The following is a 20,653-nucleotide window of genomic DNA, read 5'->3' on the forward strand; positions in this document are numbered from 1 at the left end:
TGGAGCGGGTCGAGCTCCGACTATTGAAGTCGGAAGCGAGCGCCCTCAGCAAAAAGCTGGAGGGGGCGAAGGCCGAAGCGAGAGCGGCCTCGGAAGCATTGGTGAAGGAGGCCCGACTTTGACCCGCAAAAGACAAGGAGCTCCTCGAGGCATATAAGAAGTCAGAGGGGTTCGAGCTTGGGCTGACGCGGACGGGGCGGGTATCCTTCGAATACAGATATCGGATCACTACTTCCTGTTTCCGTGCTCGTCACCCTAGTCTCAAGGTGGAGGATAACCCCTTCGCTCCTCACCCCGAGGACCAAGGGGTAGACATGCCCGAGGAGGTCCCCTTCGATGATCGCCTGGAGGAGCCCCAACAATGAAGAAGGGTCCTGTATTTTGTTTTACTAGTCGGTTTTTGTAAGTCGGGTCCTGTAAGTTGGCTTGCTTTCCTCAATAAAAGGAAACACTTTTCTCCTTTCGTCTTATTGTCTCCTTTTTCCTAGGCAAAAAGCTTCTTCTTTCGGAAAGAAGTTCTTCTTCTCTAAACGAAAAAGGTTTCTTTGTTTCAGACGAAAAACTTCTTAAGGTTCCCGACGTTCCAGGTCCTCGGCAAGGGAGAACCGTCCATTGTCGTGAGCCGATAAGTACCCGGTCGGACTACCTCGGCGACCCGATAAGGGCCTTCCCATTTGGGGGCTAGCTTCCCCCTGGCTCGGGTCGGGTCGCTGACCTCGGTCTTTCGGAGGACCAGGTCGTCTAACTTAATCGGTCGGGGTCGTACCTTCCTGTTGTAGACCCTTGCGACGGCTCTCTTATAAGAGAGGGCCTTCAGGTGTGCGTCAGCGCGCCGCTCCTCGAGCATGTCGAGGCTGGCTCGAAGTCCCTCGTTCGAGATTTCCTCGTCGTAGCTCCTCGTCCGAAGGGTGGAGATAGCTACCTCGGGTGGCAGGACAGCCTCGGTTCCGAATGTCAGGCTGTACGGGGACTCTCCGATTGCGGTCTTGGGAGTGGTGCGCAGTGACCATAGGACACTAGGGAGTTCGTCAGTCCAGGCCGATCGGGCTGCTGACACCCTTCTTTTGAGTCCGTCCAAGATAGACCGATTGGTTACCTCTGCCAACCCGTTCGTCTGAGGATGGGCCACCGAGCTGAACCTTAGTTGGATGTCATGACTGGCACAGAACTCCTAGAACCTCCTACCGGCGAACTGAGGTCCGTTATCCGTAATGATGGCCTTGGGCAACCCGAACAGGGTCACCAGGTTTCTCCATACGAACTTCTCCATTTATTGCTCTGTGATTGTCGCCAATGGCTCGGCCTCGACCCACTTCGTGAAATAATCCACTCCCACGATGATGTACTTTCGCTACCCCGAGGCCGGTGGGAAAGGTCCGAGCAGGTCCAACCCCCACTGTGCGAACGGCCACGCACACGCAATGGAGCTAAGTGGGACCGCGGGCTATCGGGGTGCACGGGCGTGTTCTTGGCACGAACCACACCGCTACGCGTAAGCTTTCGCGTCCCGGCACATGGTCGACCAGTAGTAACCTTGGCGAAGTATTTTGTGTGCCAAGGTTCGCCTGCCGCTGTGTTCTCCGCAGATTCCCTCGTGGATCTCGGCCAGGACCGTCTGGGCCTCGTCGGGCTCCAAACATCGTAGGAGGGGGTAGGTAAAGGACCGCCTATAAAGCTGGCCACTCTCTTCATTGTACCACGCGTGTGTACGACGCAGACGCCGAGCCGCAACTTCGTCGTGGGGAAGGGTCCCATCGCGCTTGAAGCGTAGCAGCTCCTGTACCCATATGATCGGCGCACTAACGGGGGCTGTTGTCGCTACCTCGATGGCGCGGGCAGGAAGCTCCTCGACCTCCGGCCGTGCTGCGTAGGTCGGCTTCGACGCCAGCTTAGTCAGCGCATCGGCCCGCTCGTTCTCCTCCCTCGGGACATTGGACAACGTGAAATAAGGGAACTTAGCAGTCAGGTCCCTTACCCGTGCCAGGTATTTCGCCATGGTTGGGTCCCGAGCCTCGTGTCCACCGCTGAGCTGCTCGGCCACAAGCTGCGAGTCGACGAGGACGTGTATAGCAGCCACCTGCATCTCGAGGGCCAACCTGAGTCCTACTAGGAGCGCCTCGTATTCCGCTTCGTTGTTAGTGGCTTTAAACCCGAAGCGGAAGGAGCGCTCGAACGAACGGCCGTCGGGGGCAAGCAGAACCAGTCCCGCGCCGGCACCCTTTGAGCTGGCCGAGCCGTCCACATGTAGGATCCAAGCTTCGGGAGGTTGCTCGAGATCCCCGTCTGCCACCTGAGTTAGCTCCGCGATGAAGTCAGCTACCGCTTGGGCCTTGATGGCGGTCCTGGGCACGTATCTTATATCATGCTCGCCGAGCTCCACTACCCACTTGAGGAGCCATCCTGCAACATCAAATTTAGATAAAACCTGCCGAAGGGGTTGGTCGGTGATGACCTCCACGGGGTGGGCCTGGAAGTAGGGGCGTAACTTCTGAGCTAACAGCACCAGGGCGAGTGCGAGTTTCTCTATCGGCGGGTAACGCCCCTCGGGTCCGCTCAGGATGTGGCTGACGTAGTAGATTGGGAGTTGCTCGCCAGAGCTTTCTTCGATCAGGACGGAACTGACTGCATGGGGGGAGGCAGCGATCGCCCGACCGGGCGAGGAAGTGAGACAGGGCAACAAGCCTTCCGTTAAGTCGCTGCAGGTCTTTGATCATCCGAGGTGACTGCATGTCGATGATTGCCTAGACCTTCTCCGGGTTGGCGTCAATTCCTCTTTCATGTATGATGAACCCGAGGAATTTCCCGAAGGTGACACCGAAAGCGCATTTTGTGGGGTTAAGTCGCATACCGAACTTGCGTAGCGTGGCGAACGCCTCGGTCAGGTCGGCAATGTGCGTTCCGGCCTCTTGGCTTTTCACGATCATGTCGTCCACGTAAACCTCTATGTTCCTCCCGATCTGGTGGGCGAACATCTTGTTCACCGTTCTCTGATATGTGGCTCCGGCGTTCTTCAATCTGAACGACATGACCTTATAGAAGTACACCCCTTGGTCGGTGAGGAAGGCCGTATGCTCTCTGTCTTCGGGTGCCATCTTAATCTGGTTGTATCCCGAATAGGCGTCCATGAAAGAGAGGCGTGCATGCCCGGCCGCCGCGTCGACCAGCTGGTCGATCTTCGGGAGGAGGTAACAGTCTTTCGGGCATGCATTGTTGAGACTAGTGTAGTCAACGCACATCCTCCAGCTTCCATTGTGTTTTTTCACAAGGACTACATTGGACATCCATTGAGGATACTTGGCTTCTTCTATGAAGCCTGCCGCTAAGAGACGGGTCACTTCCTCGTGTGTGGCACGTTGTCGGTCAGGGGCTTGTCGCCTGGGTCTTTGTTTCACCGGGCGAGCGTCAGGTGGGATGTTGAGGTGGTGCTGTGCCACTCCTGGATCGACGCCCGTCATGTCAGATGGGGACCAGGCGAAGACGTCAGCATTTTCCCGCAAGAGGCCGACGAGCTACTCTCGTTCCTGTTCGGGCAGTTCCGAACCAACTTTGACCGTCCGGTCAGGCCGAGCTTCTTGTAATGGTATATCCACGGTGGACCCCCTTGGCTCGGGATGAGGGGCCGGCCTCTTTGCTTCCCGCGGGTCTTTGAGCGGCGGCTCGATCCTGGCCCTTTTGTGTAGTGAAACGGCGGTCAGGTAGCACCGCCTGGACTCTCGGGGGCTTCCCGCGACTTCTCCGACCCCAGCGTGAGTCGGGAACTTTATGGTTTGGTAGTAGGTCGAGACGACGGCTCTGACCTTGTTGAGGGTCGGCCGTCCGAGTATGGCGTTGTAAGCAGTGGGAAGGTCGACCACCAAAAAGGTGGTCATTACCGTCTTCGACCTCGGCGGGACCCCAAGGGTTAAGGGCAAAGTAATAGCCCCCATAGGTGATATCGAATCTCCTGTGAATCCGGTGAGTGTTGAACTCATTGGCCCCATGCTTTCCTTGGCCAAGCCGAGCTTCTGGAAGGCGTCGAAGTAGAGTATATCGGCCGAGCTCCCAATGTCGACCATGATTCTCTTTACTTGCGCGTTGGCCACCCTAGCCGATATCACGAGGGCGTCGTCGTGTTCGGGCTGCTTGGATACCCCGATCGGGAAGGTGATTTCGGGCTTGGGCCCGTGTCTAGAGGTTACCTTTGGAGCGGCTCGGGCATACGCCTTTCTTCCTGACATGGAGCCCCCTCCTAACGCAGAGCCGCCAGCGATTACGTCGATGTGTCTCTCGACGGGACCCTCCGGGCGAGGTGATAGCTCTTTGCCCGGCAGAAGGTAGTGGCCAAGATGCCCTCGGCGGATGAGCTCCTCGATTTGCCTTTTCAGCTCCCGGCACTGTTCAGTGTCGTGCCCATGTTGCCGATGGAAGCGGTAGTATTTTGAACGGTCCGCGAGCTCTCGCGGGTTCCTCATTGGGTGGGGCTCCTTGAGTAGCCCCTTACCCTTCTCATGGAGAAATATTTCCGTCCGTGATGAGTTTAAGGCGGGGAGAGGAGGCCTTGGGTCGGATCTATCCAACTTGCGACGGGACGCGGCGGGTTGTTGCTGTCGGGGCGGCTCCGACTTGACTTTTTTGTGCTCCTCCCGCTTCCCAGCCATCCATGTTTCCGCAGCGATGAACTGGCCAGCACGCTGGATCATTTCGGGGACCGCGGCGGGGGGTCGCTCCACGAGAGACCAGAAGAACCGGGAAGGCCGCAGGCCTATCATGAATGCCTGTATCAACAGAGAGGGGTGAGCATCTGACAGCCCGCGAATTTGCGTCGTAAAGCGGTTCACAAAATGGGAGAGGGGCTCGTCCTCCCTTTGGTTGAGTCCAAGGAGTAATGCCACAGACGGCTTTGGTCGAGCGTAAGCCAGGAAGTTAAGCTCGAAATCTTTGGCGAGTTGGTCGAAGGAGGCGACGGTCCCGGCCTTCAGACTACTGTACCATGCGCGGGCTGGACCCTGCAGGGTTGTTGGAAATGCCCTGCACATCAAGGCATCGGAAGTCCCGTATAGCATCATCTGAGCGCGGAAAGCGGCCACATGGTCTGCTGGGTCTGCGGCGCCGTCATACGCGTCCAGCGAGGGGAGGCGGAAGTGTGACGGGATCGCCTGATCTTGGATCTCGGGGGTGAAGGGGGATCCTTGCTGTCCGTCTACCCCGAGCTCTCCTTTCGACTTACGGACTTCCTGTTGTACTTCATCGAGTTTTTGACTGACGAGGCGCAACTGAGCTCGTTGGGCATTTGTAGAGTCGGCAGAAGGAGCCTCGCGCTCGGGGCGGCTCGCCGTGTCTTCCGCCTCCCAGCTCCCGGGCCGAGTTATCGGGTTCTGAGGCGAGCCAGGGAGTACGGGAAGGGGTACGTGAGGGTGGACGAGGGTTTCCTATTGCTGCGAAGGCCGAGCCATATGCGGAGGGGTCCGTTGGGAGACGATCGGGATGATGGTCTGTACCATGCTCGTCAGGGCTCGGACTTGATGAGCGAGGTCGCGAAAGGCCTCGGGAGACACCGGCGATGGGCCAGTGGGTACACCGTTGGGAGGTGACAAGCCTGGGTCATTGAACAATTGCCAGTAACGTTCTGACGCCGCTGCGGGGCATTCGTCATGGGTTTCATCGTGCGGGGGGTGTTCCCCCTGCTAGTCATAGGTGCCCAGCAAGCCAATCACGTGAGTGATGGCACGTGTGACTTGATACAGAATCTTTTTTGCTTATTATATTTTGGCGTATATCACTTTATAACTATTGCATAAATGCATACATATATTGTAATGTCCTTAGATTTGCACAATGGGAATCGGATCGTGATGAGATCACGATAATGAGATCGATTCACCTTTAAACACATATCCTAAATAATCCCGGTCATAGGTTACTCGAGAGGGACATCGTGATAACCGGATAGACTAGTGTGCTGTATACCCGTCCATATGATGGATGCAACTGGTCTCATAGCTGCTCGTGTAGGGACACTAGGGATACAGTACAGGTGCTCATTGGAGAATGAGTTCACTGATTGATCCGCTTACGGAATGCTGGATGGTTGATGATGCCTTATTGTCAAACAGCGATTCCGTAGTCCTAGTGGTGTATCTGGTCCTTAGACTTGAGACACCAAGGATGTCCTGTATGAGTGCTCCACTCTTTGATACCAGACTTATAGGTTTGGCTGTCCCAGATCTAGTACAGTTGGTCATTGGGAGTGGTAGTCAACCTTACGAAGGCTATTGAGTGTCGTTAGAGGATCATCCACTCTCGGCGTCATGAGAGGAATATCCCATGTGTTCTTGCTCAGACAAATCCCTGGCCAGGGTCATTCGGGTTGAGAGAGAAAGAGTTCTCCAGGAGAATCCGATTAGAGCGAGACTCGAGTAGAAACCGTATGGGTCTGACAACACCATGCTCGATATACGGTCTCTGGGATATTAGATGGATGAGGGATTATAGGTACACGGTAACTGAGGACAGACAGGTCCAATGGATTGGATTCCCCTGTATCGTCTGGGGACTACGGCGTAGTGGCCTAGTACTTTCGTAGTCGATGAGTCAAGTGAATTATTACAGAGATAATAATTCACTGAGTTAGAAGGAGTTCTGACGGGTATAACTCACGGCCAGCTCGATATTGGGCTTAGAGGGTCACACACATATGGTAGGTATTGCGATGAGTAGAGGTTCGGATATGAGATATCCGACGGAGCCCTTGTCTTATTGGATGCAGATCCAATACCCACTAGGGGAGGACCCATTAGGGTTTGACAGGGGACCTCTATAAATAGGAGGGATTCAGAGCCTCATAGGCTAGAGTTTTTGCTTGCCTTTCCTATTCTCCTCTTCCTCTCCACCTCAGATCAGGCCTAGAGTTTTTGAGGAGCGTCATCGCAACCCTGCTGTGTGGATCACCGCTAGAGAGGAGGACGCTTGACCTCCTTTACCCTCTCCTAAGGATCTGCAAGGAAACAGGGATATACGATCTCCTTAAGTAACACAATCTACACTATACGCAGTTTCATGTTTCGCGGATTTTTGCGCACCAATCTTCGCATGACGACGAACATCTTTTTGGGAATCGGGGATTTTGTTTTCTTGTTCTTCCGCTGCGCATGTGATGTCGCCCAACAATGGTATCAAAGCCAGGTTGTTCGTGCGAATGATTGGTTTTCAACTGCGTGTGTTGTGTTTAGGAAGAATTTTGACGTCAAAATCGTTGACGCAAAAACAAGGAAGGGCAACAACAGTTGCTGCCCTCGATCTGCGTGCGTGTAGCACAGCCGAAGGCAGGCAGCACAGCGCCGGCGCATGCGCAAGCGCTGCGCCTGCAGCAGCCGGCCGGCGGCCTGCTTGTAGCGGGCTTGCGTCCGACGGGGCTGGCAGCCCACGGGCAGAGGCACCTGCGGCCGCTTCTCCCACGGGGTGAGGCGCCGCAGGGCAGCGGCGCTTGCCGCCGCTGCTCCCGCGGGAGAAACCCTCCCCCCCACAGGGGCGGCCGCCCGGCGGGACAGCACCGCCTATGGGCGTTGCCCCGCCGGCAGAACCGCCCGCGGGGGAGCCCACCTGCAGCGGCAGCACCGCCAGCGTGCGTGCCACCTGCAGGCGAGGGCAGCGCCCTCGCCCCGCCGCACACGCCGCCGCTAGCAGGGTGGCGGCGGCGGCGGCAGCAGCAAAGGATAGTAGGGCATTAGGGTTTTTTTTGGGAAAAAGATAGTTTTACCCCTCAGAATTTGAGAAATTCCAGTTTCTGTCTTTTGTCCAATTTATGAAAATACCCCTATAAATTCAGAAATTCCCTACATGTCCCTGATTTCAGAAAATATTAATTAATTAAAAGGTTTAGTTGATTATTATTTTTATTATTATCTAGTAGTCCTACATGATGATGATTATTTATACATGTGATGTATGATGTGTGGATGGATGATCATGGACCGTGTGATGTGTGTACTTGTGATTATTATTATTGAGGTTTGCGAGCCTCCATTATATTTCTCCTTTATTGTCGGGCCTGCGTGCCTATGATTAAATTGTAATCACATGAGGAGGCGCAGCGGGAGCGTGGATGCGATAACGGGACCCACGAGACGGACGATCGCGATACATGAAGATGCATCAAGATGTCGACGGAACCGATGAGGACGAGATGGACGATCACAGGGCATGGAGATGCACCGTTGCACACATAGATCTTGATGTGAGTGATTAGGCCTACTGGCTCGGGCCTAATCACATTAGGTTGTGGTCCATGATCATCTGGTGTAATTGATTATACACATACAAGATAAGTATATATATTTGCATGCGATGTATATATATATATTAAATATGTATATGTGTGACATGTCATATTAGGAGACCAAATTTTAGAAACATCTCTCAATAATATTAAGTCGGTAAACGTGAGGCAATTAGATTGACCCACGTGGCCTTCCATCGTTATAAGTAGGAACCGATTCCCGGTGTAGGTTGAGTAGGTCGAGTCCCTCGAGACTCACCTATATCGCGATTCGCTATCTTGCTTACGACATAGAGATGTCATCGGTGACCTGAGGGCATGGTATACTTGGTCGAGTCCCTCGAGGGTATATCATCAAATCAGACTCATCTTGTAACGAAGGTGTTGACTTAACCGAGCATCATGGTTGGTCGAGTCCCTCGAGGCCATGGTGATTCGGAGGCCGAACAGGACGGGAATCACAAGGAGGTATGATCGGCAAGAGTTGCCTACCTTTTAGGCTTAGTGTGATTGGTCGAGTCCCTCGAGGTTACACTAAGACGCTGATTGGATCCTGATCCCCACTAGAAGTCTGCCGGAGACTTCCGTTTCACGTGCTGAGGGTGTCGCGTGACTCGTTAGTAAAATAGTAGGAGCATATTAAAATAGAAGTCCATATCTTGATAGTTTATTTCTTGCAAAATCTGTATGTTATTCATTTCTACTGCATCTTTATTTTCAGAAAATGTCACTTTCAAATCCCTTACGTGTCATACTTGATGTCAACCGCCTCACTGGTCCAAATTATACGGATTGGCTCCGTAACTTGAGAATTGTTCTCACAGTGGAGAAAATCGTGTACGTCCTTGATTTAGTGATGCCTACGCCCGAAGAAGGGGCAAACGAGGATGAGGTCGCTCGCTACGTGAAGTACATTGATGACTCCACTCTTGCTCAGTGTTATATGTTGGGCTCTATGACTCCTGAGTTACAGAGACAACATGAAAAGATGGATGCCAGATCCATTCTCCTACATGTTCGCAAATTGTTTGAGGAACAGGGAAGGACTCAACGATATGAGATATCCAAGAGCCTTTTCCGCGCTAGGATGACTGAGGGGACACCGGTTCAGAACCATGTCCTAAAGATGATTGAGTGGATAGAGAAACTCACAGGTCTAGGAATGGTCCTAGAGGATAACTTGTGTGTGGACATTGTGCTTCAGTCCCTACCAGATTCCTTTTCACAGTTCATAATGAATTTTAATATGAACAAACTTGAGGTGACTCTCCCAAAGCTCCTCAATATGTTGAGGGAGGCAGAGAGTACTATTAAGAAAGAGAAGCCAGTTCTCTACACTAGTGAGACCAGAAAGAAAAGGAAAGCAGAAAGGTCCCTTAAGAAGGGAAAGGGTAAGGGCAGACCAGGTAAAGCAAAAGTTGCTAAGAAAGACCTAGTAAAGGACAAAGGCCAATGCTTCCACTGTGGTAAAGATGGGCATTGGAAGAGGAACTACAAAGAGTACCTTGCAGAAAGGGCGAAACAAAAGCTTGATGAAGCTTCAGGTACATTCATGATTAGTCTCCATTTGTCAGACTCTTATGATAACACATGGGTATTGGATACCGGTAGTGCTTATCATATATGCAATTCGTTGCAGGTTCTGGCAAGGCCTAGGAGACTAGAGAGAGGCGAGATGGACCTCAAGATGGGTAATGGAGCAAAAGTTATTGTATTAGCTGTTGGCAAGGTCTCCCTACATCTGCCTAGTGGAGCTTTTATTGCATTAGATGCATGTTATTTTGTTCCTTCTATTATCAAAAACATTATCTCCATTTTATGTTTAACAGTTAGTGGATATAAATTTGTTTTTGAGAACAATGGTTGTTCGATATTAATAGATGATAAGATCATCACGAAAGGAACATTGCATAATGGTTTATTTATGTTAGACACTACTCCACATATCATGAATGTAAATGTGTCTAAGAGGAAACGAGATGAAGTGAACAACGCATACCTGTGGCATTGTAGGCTAGGTCACATCCATGAAAGAAGGATTCAAAAGTTACTAAATGATGGATATCTAGATCCATTCGACTATGTGTCATATGCAACTTGTGAACCTTGCATTCGTGGAAAATTGACCAACTCTCCATCTAGTGGAATTGGAGAGAGAGCCACTGAGTTGTTGGAACTCATACATAGTGATGTATGTGGACCCATGTCAACTCATGCCATTGGAGGTTACTCCTACTTCATTACATTTACTGATGATTTCTCAAGGTATGGATATGTGTACTTAATGAAGTACAAATCCGAGGCCTTTGAGAAATTCAGAGAGTATAAGAATGATGTGGAGAACCAGACTGGAAAGAGTATCAAAACTCTTCGATCAGATCGAGGAGGTGAGTACTTAAGTACAGAGTTTACTTAGTTCCTCAAGGACCATGGGATATTATCCCAATGGACACCTCCTTACACACCTCAGCTCAATGGTGTCTCTAAAAGGAGAAATCGTACGTTATTAGATATGGTACGGTCCATGATGAGTTTCGCTGACCTACCCATCTCATTCTAGGGATATGCCCTAGAAACCGCAGCTTACCTTCTGAATAGAATTCCAACTAAGTCGGTAGTGTCTACACCATATGAGATATGGAAAGGGAAGAAGCCTGATCTTAAGGTTGTTAAGATTTGGGGCTGCCCTGCCCATGTTAAAAGACACAACCTCGATAAGTTAGAATCAAGGACAGAGCGATGCAAATTTGTGGGATACCCCAAGGAAACTTGTGGGTATTATTTCTATCATCTCGAGGACCAAAAGGTCTTTGTAGCTAAGAGAGCAGTGTTCCTTGAGAAGGAACACATTCTTGGCGGAGACAGTGGGAGAATGATAGAGTTGAGGGAGGTTGGAGAACCAAGCTCAAGTACCACTCTACAGCCCGAGTCTGTTCAGGTACCTAATACACAATTTTCAACTTTACGCAGGTCTGATAGAGTATCTCATCCTCCTGAGAGATATGTGAGACATATTAGAGGAGAGGATGTTGAGGATATTGATCCTCAGACCTACAAGGAGGCTATTATGAGTATAGACTTCGGGAAGTGGCAAGAAGCCATGAATTCTGAGATGGATTCTATGTACTCCAACAAGGTTTGGAACCTAGTTGATGCGTCCGAAGGTATTGTACTCATCGGTTGCAAGTGGATCTTTAAGAAAAAGATCGGAGTAGATGGAAAGGTAGAGACTTATAAAGCAAGGCTAGTGGCTAAGGGGTATCGTCAAAGGCAAGGTGTTGATTACGATGAAACCTTCTCACCTGTAGCAATGCTAAAATCCATCAGAATTCTATTGGCTATTGCAGCACACTATGATTATGAGATCTGGTATATGGATGTGAAAACTGTATTCCTCAATGGGAACCTCGAGGAGGAGGTGTATATGATGCAACCTGAGGGATTTATGTCCAAGAACTGCCCAGATAAGGTGTGTAGGTTGCTTAGATCCATTTATGGACTAAAGCAAGCTTCCCGAAGTTGGAACGTAAGATTTGATGAGGCAATCAGATCTTATGACTTCGTTAAGAATGAAGATGAGCCTTGTGTATACAGAAAGGTAAGTGGGAGCGCTATCACCTTTTTGGTGTTATATGTGGATGACATCCTCATCATTGGGAATGACGTAGGAATGCTATCCACAGTAAAGACTTGGTTATCTAGACACTTCTCCATAAAGGACTTAGGGGAAGCATCATATATCTTGGGGATTAGAATATATAGAGATAGATCCAAGAGGATGCTTGGCTTATCCCAGTTCAGGTACATAGAAACCATTGTCAAAATGTTTGGCATTGAAAATTCTAAGAAAGGGCGAACATGGATATGATACCTTATGCCTCAGCAATATGGTCTATCATGTATGCCATGCTATGTACTAGGCCTGATATAGCGCATGCTCTGAGTGTCACAAGCAGGTATCAAGCGGATCCAGGCTTGGAGCACTGGAAAGCAGTAAAGTGTATCCTTATATACTTGAGAAGGACTACGGATCTTTTGCTAGTATATGGAGGTAATAACCTTAAGGTTGAAGGCTACACTGACTCAAGTTTTCAGTTTGATGTCGATGATAGCAAGTCGAATTCAGGATATGTGTACACCTTGAATGGAGGAGTAGTGTGCTGGAAGAGTTCCAAGCAAGATACCATTGCTGACTCGACCACAGAGGCGGAGTACATTGCTGCATTAGATGTAGCAAAGGAGGGAGTCTGGGTGAAGAAGTTCATCATAGATTTGGGAGTCGTGCCGGGTAGCGAGGAGCCGATCTCCTTATATTGTGATAATAACGGGGCGATTACTCAAATAAGGGAACCCGGGTCTCATCAGAAGTGTTCTGAGGAGGTTCCAACTTATCAAAGAGATCGTAACCCGAGGATATGTAGCAGTGGAAAGAGTTCCATCCGAAGATAACATTGCAGATCCACTGACAAAGCCGTTGTCTCATTTTGTCTTTGAGCGTCACAGGGGTCTGATGGGGATCAGACACATAGGTGATTGGCTTTAGGTCAAGTGGGAGATTGCTAGTCATAGGTGCCCAGCAAGCCAATCACGTGAGTGATGGCACGTGTGACTTGATACAGAATCTTTTTTGCTTATTATATTTTGGCGTATATCACTTTATAACTATTGCATAAATGCATACATATATTGTGATGTCCTTGGATTTATGCAATGGGAATCGGATCGTGATGAGATCACGATAATGAGATCGATTCACCTTTAAACACATATCCTAAATAATCCCGGTCATAGGTTACTCGAGAGGGACATCGTGATAACCGGATAGACTGGTGTGCTGTATACCCGTCCATATGATGGATGCAGCTGGTCTCATAGCTGCTTGTGTAGGGACACTAGGGATACAGTACAGGTGCTCATTGGAGAATGAGTTCACTGATTGATCCGCTTACGGAATGCTGGATGGTTGATGATGCCTTATTGTCAGACAACGATTCCGTAGTCCTAGTGGTGTATCTGGTCCTTAGACTTGAGACACCAAGGATATCCTGTATGAGTGCTCCACTCTTTGATACCAGACTTATAGGTTTGGCTGTCCCAGATCTAGTACAGCTGGTCATTGGGAGTGGTAGTCGACCTTACGAGGGCTATTGAGTGTCGATAGAGGATCATCCACTCTCGGCGTCATGAGAGGAATATCCCATGTGTTCTTGCTCAGACAAATCCCTGGCCAGGGTCATTCGGGTTGAGAGAGAAAGAGTTCTCCGGGAGAATCCGATTAGAGCGAGACTCGAGTAGAAACCGTATGGGTCTGACAACACCATGCTCGATATATAGTCTTTGGGATATTAGATGGATGAGGGATTATAGGTACACGGTAACTGAGGACAGACAGGTCCAATGGATTGGATTCCCCTGTATCGTCTGGGGACTACGGCGTAGTGGCCTAGTACTTCCGTAGTCGATGAGTCAAGTGAATTATTACAGAGATAATAATTCACTGAGTTAGAAGGAGTTCTGACGGGTATGACTCACGGCCAGCTCGATATTGGGCCTAGAGGGTCACACACATATGGTAGGTATTGCGATGAGTAGAGGTTCGGATATGAGATATCCGACGGAGCCCTTATCTTATTGGATGCAGATCCAATACCCACGAGGGGAGGACCCATTAGGGTTTGACAGGGGACCTATATAAATAGGAGGGATTCAGAGCCTCATAGGCTAGAGTTTTTGCTTGCCTTTCCTATTCTCCTCTTCCTCTCCACCTCAGATCAGGCCTGGAGTTTTTGAGGAGCGTCGTCGCAACCCTGCTGTGTGGATCACCGCTAGAGAGGAGGACGCTTGACCTCCTTTACCCTCTCCTAAGGATCTGCAACGAAACAGGGATATACGATCTCCTTAAGTAACACAATCTACTCTATACGTAGTTTCATGTTTCACGGATTTTTGCGCTCCAATCTTCGAACGACGACGAACATCTTTTTGGGAATCGGGGATTTTGTTTTCTTGTTCTTCCGCTGCGCATGTGATGTCGCCCCCATGATTTCCCAACACCCCCGGGGTGGCGAGCCCGACGACCGTGGGCTCGCCAAAGTGGATTCGTTGATCGCTTGACATTCGGAGGCCCTTCCTCTAGCGCCAATCTGTTACGGTAAGTAACTTTTTTAGCCGTGACCTTGGGGTCAACGCGGCTGGTTCAGGGGTCCGAACGGTTGGGATCAGGCGTGACTAGGGGGATCTTGCGACGGTCGATTGCGGGGGATCTGGCTGGGACACTCCGTGACGCCGGGTTGGGTCGGCTTCGGTCGTGTACCTGCACAAAGGTCGGGTCGGCGATTCGGCCCGACCCCTCCGACGACCAAGTTAGTAATTGGGAGAGGAGTTTTTGGGTGAAGTGCTGCTTTTTTCTCCCTGCCATTCGTTTGGAGCCCGGGAGTATTTGTAGGTGAGTTTGATGTTACCTGATGTGCCATCCTGCCGGGGCAGGGCTGTACCTCCGGTGGCGCCTGTCGTCGTCGTGGGTGTTGCGTGGAAGGCCGAGCTGCCGCAGGGTATGGCGCGCCTCAGTCGACGCCTTCCCCTGCCTCGGCCGGTCGAGCGGGGTCAGGTGATGAGGTCGTCTGGGTATGGCGAGCGAGGGTGCACCTTATGCCGGTGTTAAAGCTCTCCCCCTAAGGCAGTGTGCCGTCCAGGGGGGGCTGACGTCGTGGTAAATTACGTCAAATCCGGGGTGTTACGTCAAATTTGTTTTTACCCCTATCAATATCGATCCTACGAAGGACAAGAAAAAAGGAGAAGATAAGTCTTCCCCTTATAGATTGACATCAAGAGAGAAGAAGACAAGTCTAGTTCTCTTTATAGATCGACATCATTATAGATTTTGGATCTGACGATAATATGTTTTCAAATAAGAGAAAAGCTTTTTTGAACAACATCGAATAGTATACATTATAAATATATATATTATTATTTGATTTTAGATTTTTTATATTAATTTTTTTTACTTAATAATAACATATTATGAATTTTATGCTTATATATTCAACTCCTCTATAGTATGATTTTTTTTTCTTGTTAATTTTTATCCTTAATCTAACCGAGGACCTTTTAGAGGAGGAAATCACTGTTTTGACTCATGTCAACTCATTTGCCATCAAGATCGACATCTAAACAAGGCTCCAGGTCACCAACTCTAAAATGACATCATAGTACATCCCGATGTACCTTGTTGGCAATAATCATACTATCCTATCAAGATCAAAGAATGATCAAATGGTTCAGCTAATCTTATTCCTGACTAGCCAGTAAGAAGGTCCACAAAATAAGGTATAAAAGTGAATCCATCAACTCACACTAAGGGGAGGACTCCCTATACGTTAACTCAATCGTACAGCTTGCACTGTTGTCTTCTTCCCTTCGCTTACTGAAGCATCAAATGTTACAAGATCATCGATGGTTAAGAGGCTACCTTGCTGTCAAGATGTAGCCATGAGATAACGCTTCGCCCGAGGACACCTGAACAATCGCCTCGCAACCAGGAAGATCTTGGTCTGCCTTTCCGGCAATCCCAAGTTGGGTCCTAATGACATAGGAATGTCTAATTTACTATAATCTGATCATATAAACCTTGATTATGATATGACATTTTTTTCAGTCAACAATTATGCCTCATAATCTTTAACTCAACCCACTCAAATATGACAGCTCATCAGCACATTCCTTGCACAATGTTAAACCTGTTACAAGGTGCTTTTCTTCATGACAAAGGAATGTATTAAAAGAGTTGGTTAGCAGTTGTGAACATGTCTTCATGACCAAGGAATGCATTAAAGGAGTTAGTTAGCAGCTATAAACACTTAATTTCGAAATTTCCTATGCATGAAGGGTTGTTTCATACACTATTATTTATTTTGGTGTTTAGGACTTAGAAAGAACTTTAGAAACTGATAATATCTTGGCAGAAGCTCTCTTGGAGAACTCTCTTAAACTTTGTATCTCTTGGATGCGTCCTTGAGTGGTGAGTCTTTTGATTTTTGTTCTGTATCCTCGTTTATAATCCTTAGGATGGTGAATTTCTGTATCCCTTTATGATTTTAACATGGTGGTGAACTATTTTTTATCTTCTTTAAGTTTTATCGTGAGTTCGTGCCTTTTCTATTCAAAACACTCATTCCAGCAAATACAAATGTACTACAACTTTTCTTCGAGAGTTTGTTCTTTGTCTACTATGACATTTTCTATCTAAGAAACTATTGCATCGGTTTCCTTTTGAAATCCATTCTACATTTTACCCTCCCTGGTATCAGTTTGGTATTAAAAGCTAGAGATCATGGCAAGGTGGAATGGAAAAGATATAGTTGGAGAAGATAGAGACCATAAAAATGATGCTGAGTCATTGAGACTGCAACTACGAAGATTGCTACGTAGTCTACAAGAAAAGAATGAAATAATTGAAGAACTTCAAAGTAGACAAATCCAGCATGAAAATGATGTCCATGAATATACTTCTGATGAAGATACACCTCCTCTCCCAAGGGAGTTGAGAAGATGTTGGATAAGAAATGGAATCCAAGACGAGTGGCAGAATAAATATAACCGAAGATTGGAGATTCTAGAGTTTGAAGGTAAAATAAATATTGATGACTTTATCGATTGGCTTAATACAGTAGAAAGAATTTTTGATTTTCATGAACCATCATAATAAAAGAAGGTCAAACTTATGGCACTCAAACTCAGACGGAATGCATTTTTTTGGTGGGAAAATCTGAAAAAACAAAGAGAATATGAGGGGAAGAGTAAAATTATGACATGGGAAAAAATGAAAAGGGAGCTGAAGAGAAAATATTTACCTCATAATTATAGGCAAGAGATATTTCTAAAAATCCATGATTTCAAGCAAAAAGATCTTAATATGGAGGAGTACACTACAGAATTCGATAATCTCATATTAAAAGGAGAGTTTATGGAACCGGAAGAGCAAACCATTACAAGATACTTAAGAGGTCTGAAGTATGAGATTGCTAAAGTTGTTCAACTGTAGCTATATTGGTCTTTAAATGATGTGAGCAAGCTGGCATTAAAAGTTGAAAAGCAATAGAAGTTTAAAAAAAGTTCTCGATACGGATCAAAAGAAGGCTATACAAAAGGAGAAAGTTCCAAGCCTACTGTCCAAAACAATGTGATATCAAAGGTGCAAGAAAAGGGTGAAGAATCTGCTGGCAGCAAAAAAACGCCTAATTCTTCTACCCCAAGTGGCCGAAAATGATTCAAATGTCATGGTTTTGGGCATATTGCTTCAGATTGTCCAAATAGAAGGATTGTAACTTTGGTTAAAGATCATAGTGATGGAGGAGAAGACGAAGCTGATGACGAATCAAAATATGATAAAGATGAGGAAGAGATTACTTATGCAGATCATGGTTTTTCTATTGTATTGTAACATAACTTACAAGTGTCTTATGTGGCCGATGATGAAAGTTGGGTGCGAAAAAATGTGTTTCACAATAAATGCACTTCTCTTGGCAAGGTGTGCTTGGTGATCATCGACAGCGGCAATTTTGAGAACGTGGTTTCTTTGGAGATGGTGCAGAAGCTGAAGTTGGACACAATCCCTCATCCACATCCATATCAATTATGTTGGTTGCAAAAAGGAAATGACATCAAGGTAACTAAAAGATGTTTAGTTTTATTTTCTATTGGCAAGTATTATAAAGACAAAGTATGGTGTGATATTGCTCCTATAGATGCTTGTCATTTGCTCTTGGGAAGACCATGACATTATGATAGAAGGGTGTTGTATGATGGTTATAAACATACTTATTCTTTTAAGGTGAATGAAAAGAAGATTATCTTAGCTCCATTACAACCTTCCGAAATCAATGCACCAAAGAAGAAAGTTAGTGCTTTTATGTCTTATAATAAATGCAAATGTGAATTAGATAATGGTGGTCATATTTTGGCCCTAATGATAGTAGAGGAGAACGAAAAACATAAGGAAACACTAAAAATCATGCAACCAATCCTAGAGGAATTTCAAGATGTTATATTGGAAGAGATTCCACATGACCTTCCACCTTTGAGAGACATTCAACATCACATTGATCTTTTTCCGGGGACTATTCTACTTAATAAGGCTGTGTACAGAATGAGTCCCAAGGAACATAAAGAACTTCAAAGGCAAGTTGATGAATTAGTGAAAAGAGGGTTAATACGGGAGAGCATGAGTCCTTGTGTAATTCCCGCCTTGTTAGTGCCTAAAAAGGATGGTTCTTGGAGAATGTGCGTGGACAGGTGCACCATCAACAAAATCACAGTAGACTATCGTTTTCCTATTCCAAGATTAGATGATTTACTTGATCAATTATGTGGTGCTTCTATTTTCTCTAAAATTGATTTGAGGAGTGGCTATCACCAAAGAAGAATGAGGCCCGGAGATGAGTGTAAAACATCATTTAAAACTAGAGAAGACTTATAATGAATGGTTGGTTATGCCATTTGGGCTATCTAATACTTTTAGCAATTTCATGAGATTTATGAATCACATATTTAAGCCATACATTAGAATATTTGTTGTAGTTTACTTTGATGATATATTGGTGTATAATAAGAGCAAAGAGGAGCATATGAATCATTTGAAAGAAATCTTTCTTATTTTGATGCAGCAAAAACTTTTTGCTAATCTAACGAAGTGTGATTTCTTTACATCTAGTGTTGTATTTTTGGGGTATGTTGTTTCAAAAGATGGAATCATGATAGATCAAAGTAAGGTAGAAGCTATTCTCAGTTGGCCAACACCTGGTTCATTGCATAATGTGAGGAGTTTCCATGACTTAACTTCTTTTTACAAAAGATTCATCAAGAATTTCAACTCTATTGTCGCTCCAATCACCGAATATCTGAAATGTGATAAATTCAAATGGGCCAATGAGGCTAATGATGCTTTTGAGCTTTTAAAAGGAAAGGTGACCGAAGCTCCTATCTTAGTTCTACAAAATTTTTACAATATGTTTGAGATTGAATGTGATACATCTAATGTGGGAATTGGTGTTGTTTTGAGTCAAGACGGAAAGCCGATTGTATATTTTAGTGAGAAGCTGAATGATACAAGAAGGAAATATTCTACCTATGATAAGGAGTTCTATGCCATATATTGAGCTTTATCTCATTAGAGCCAGTACCTTCTTGCCAAGCCATTTGTGCTATATTCAAATTATGAAACATTAAAGTTCATAAATCACCAACACAAGCTAAACAAGAGGCATGCAGCTTAGGTGGAGTTTTTGCAATCTTATAACTTTATAATTAAGCATAAATCTAGTGTTCAAAATGTGGTTACTAACGCATTAAGCAGAAAGCATTCTTTATTATCAGCAATGAAAGTCAAAGTTATTAGATTTGAGACGTTCAAAGATCTCTATGAAAATGATGTGGATTTCGGCTCAATATGACAGAATTGTAAATCAGATTCCTTTTAACAATTTTTTATCCTTGATGGTTTTTTTTTCGAGCTAATGCTTTATGTGTTTCATCTTGTTCTTTGAGACAAGTAATTCTAGTTGAAGCTCATGATGATATTTTGGGTGGACATTTCGGTAGAGATAAGACTTTAGCTCTTATTCAATCAAACTTTTATTGGCCTAAGATGTTTAGAGATGTGGAAAGACATGTAATGCAATGTCGAGTGTGTTATTTGGCAAAAACAAGAAGTCAAAATTCTGGATTGTACACTCTATTACCTGTGTCAAATGCTCCATGGGAGGAAGTGAGTCTTGATTTCATTTTGGGATTGCCAAGAACTCAAAGGAACAAGGATTCTATCATGGTTGTTGTTGATAGAATTTCAAAAATGTCTCACTTTGTTCCTTGCAATAAATCGAATGATGCATCTCATATTGCTGATTTGTATTTTAAGGAGATTGTTAAATTGTATGGTATTCCAAGAACTATGGTGTTTAATCGAGATTCAAAATTTGTTAGTCATTTTTTGAGAACTCTTTGGAGGAAGCTGGGTACTTCTTTGAATTTCAATAGCTCACATCATCCACAAACCGATGGGCAAACTGAGATAACGAACAGAAGCTTGGGAAATTTGCTTAGAAGCTATGTTGGTAAGAATATTAAGTAGTGCGATGTCATTATTCCACAAATCAAGTTTGCCTATAATCATTCTATCCATCATAGTATCGGTAAAAGTTCTTTTAAGATTGTTTATGGTGCTAATCCTACTAGTCCTTTGGAATTAATCCCTCGTTCTATAACAAAGCAAATTAGTGGAGATGCTGATGAAAGAGCTAAGCAGATAAATAAGCTGCATGAGGGTGTGAAAACAACCATTGAGAAGCAAAATAAAAGGTACATGCATGCTGCCAACAAACACAGAAAACATATGGAGTTTAATGC

At 46.4% G+C, this 20,653-nt stretch overlaps 2 protein-coding genes across 2 annotated transcripts; both read right to left on the minus strand.

The window, feature by feature from the left end:
• Positions 1-550: 550 nt before the first annotated feature.
• On the minus strand, positions 551-3,455 carry LOC135629242 (uncharacterized). Its single transcript, XM_065136436.1, has 4 exons — positions 2,748-3,455; positions 1,534-2,704; positions 1,230-1,396; positions 551-1,114 (listed from the first exon to the last, which is right to left on the minus strand). Exons 1-4 carry the CDS (start codon positions 3,453-3,455, stop codon positions 551-553), a joined length of 2,610 nt encoding a protein of 869 aa, XP_064992508.1.
• A 54-nt stretch (positions 3,456-3,509) lies between these two features.
• Positions 3,510-14,727, minus strand: LOC135629243 (uncharacterized). Its single transcript, XM_065136437.1, has 3 exons — positions 14,716-14,727; positions 5,478-5,660; positions 3,510-5,354 (listed from the first exon to the last, which is right to left on the minus strand). Exons 1-3 carry the CDS (start codon positions 14,725-14,727, stop codon positions 3,510-3,512), a joined length of 2,040 nt encoding a protein of 679 aa, XP_064992509.1.
• Positions 14,728-20,653: the final 5,926 nt, after the last annotated feature.

This window comes from Musa acuminata, chromosome BXJ3-1 (assembly GCF_036884655.1).
Source record: "Musa acuminata AAA Group cultivar baxijiao chromosome BXJ3-1, Cavendish_Baxijiao_AAA, whole genome shotgun sequence".
In the NCBI taxonomy this organism is placed as follows: Eukaryota; Viridiplantae; Streptophyta; class Magnoliopsida; order Zingiberales; family Musaceae; genus Musa; species Musa acuminata.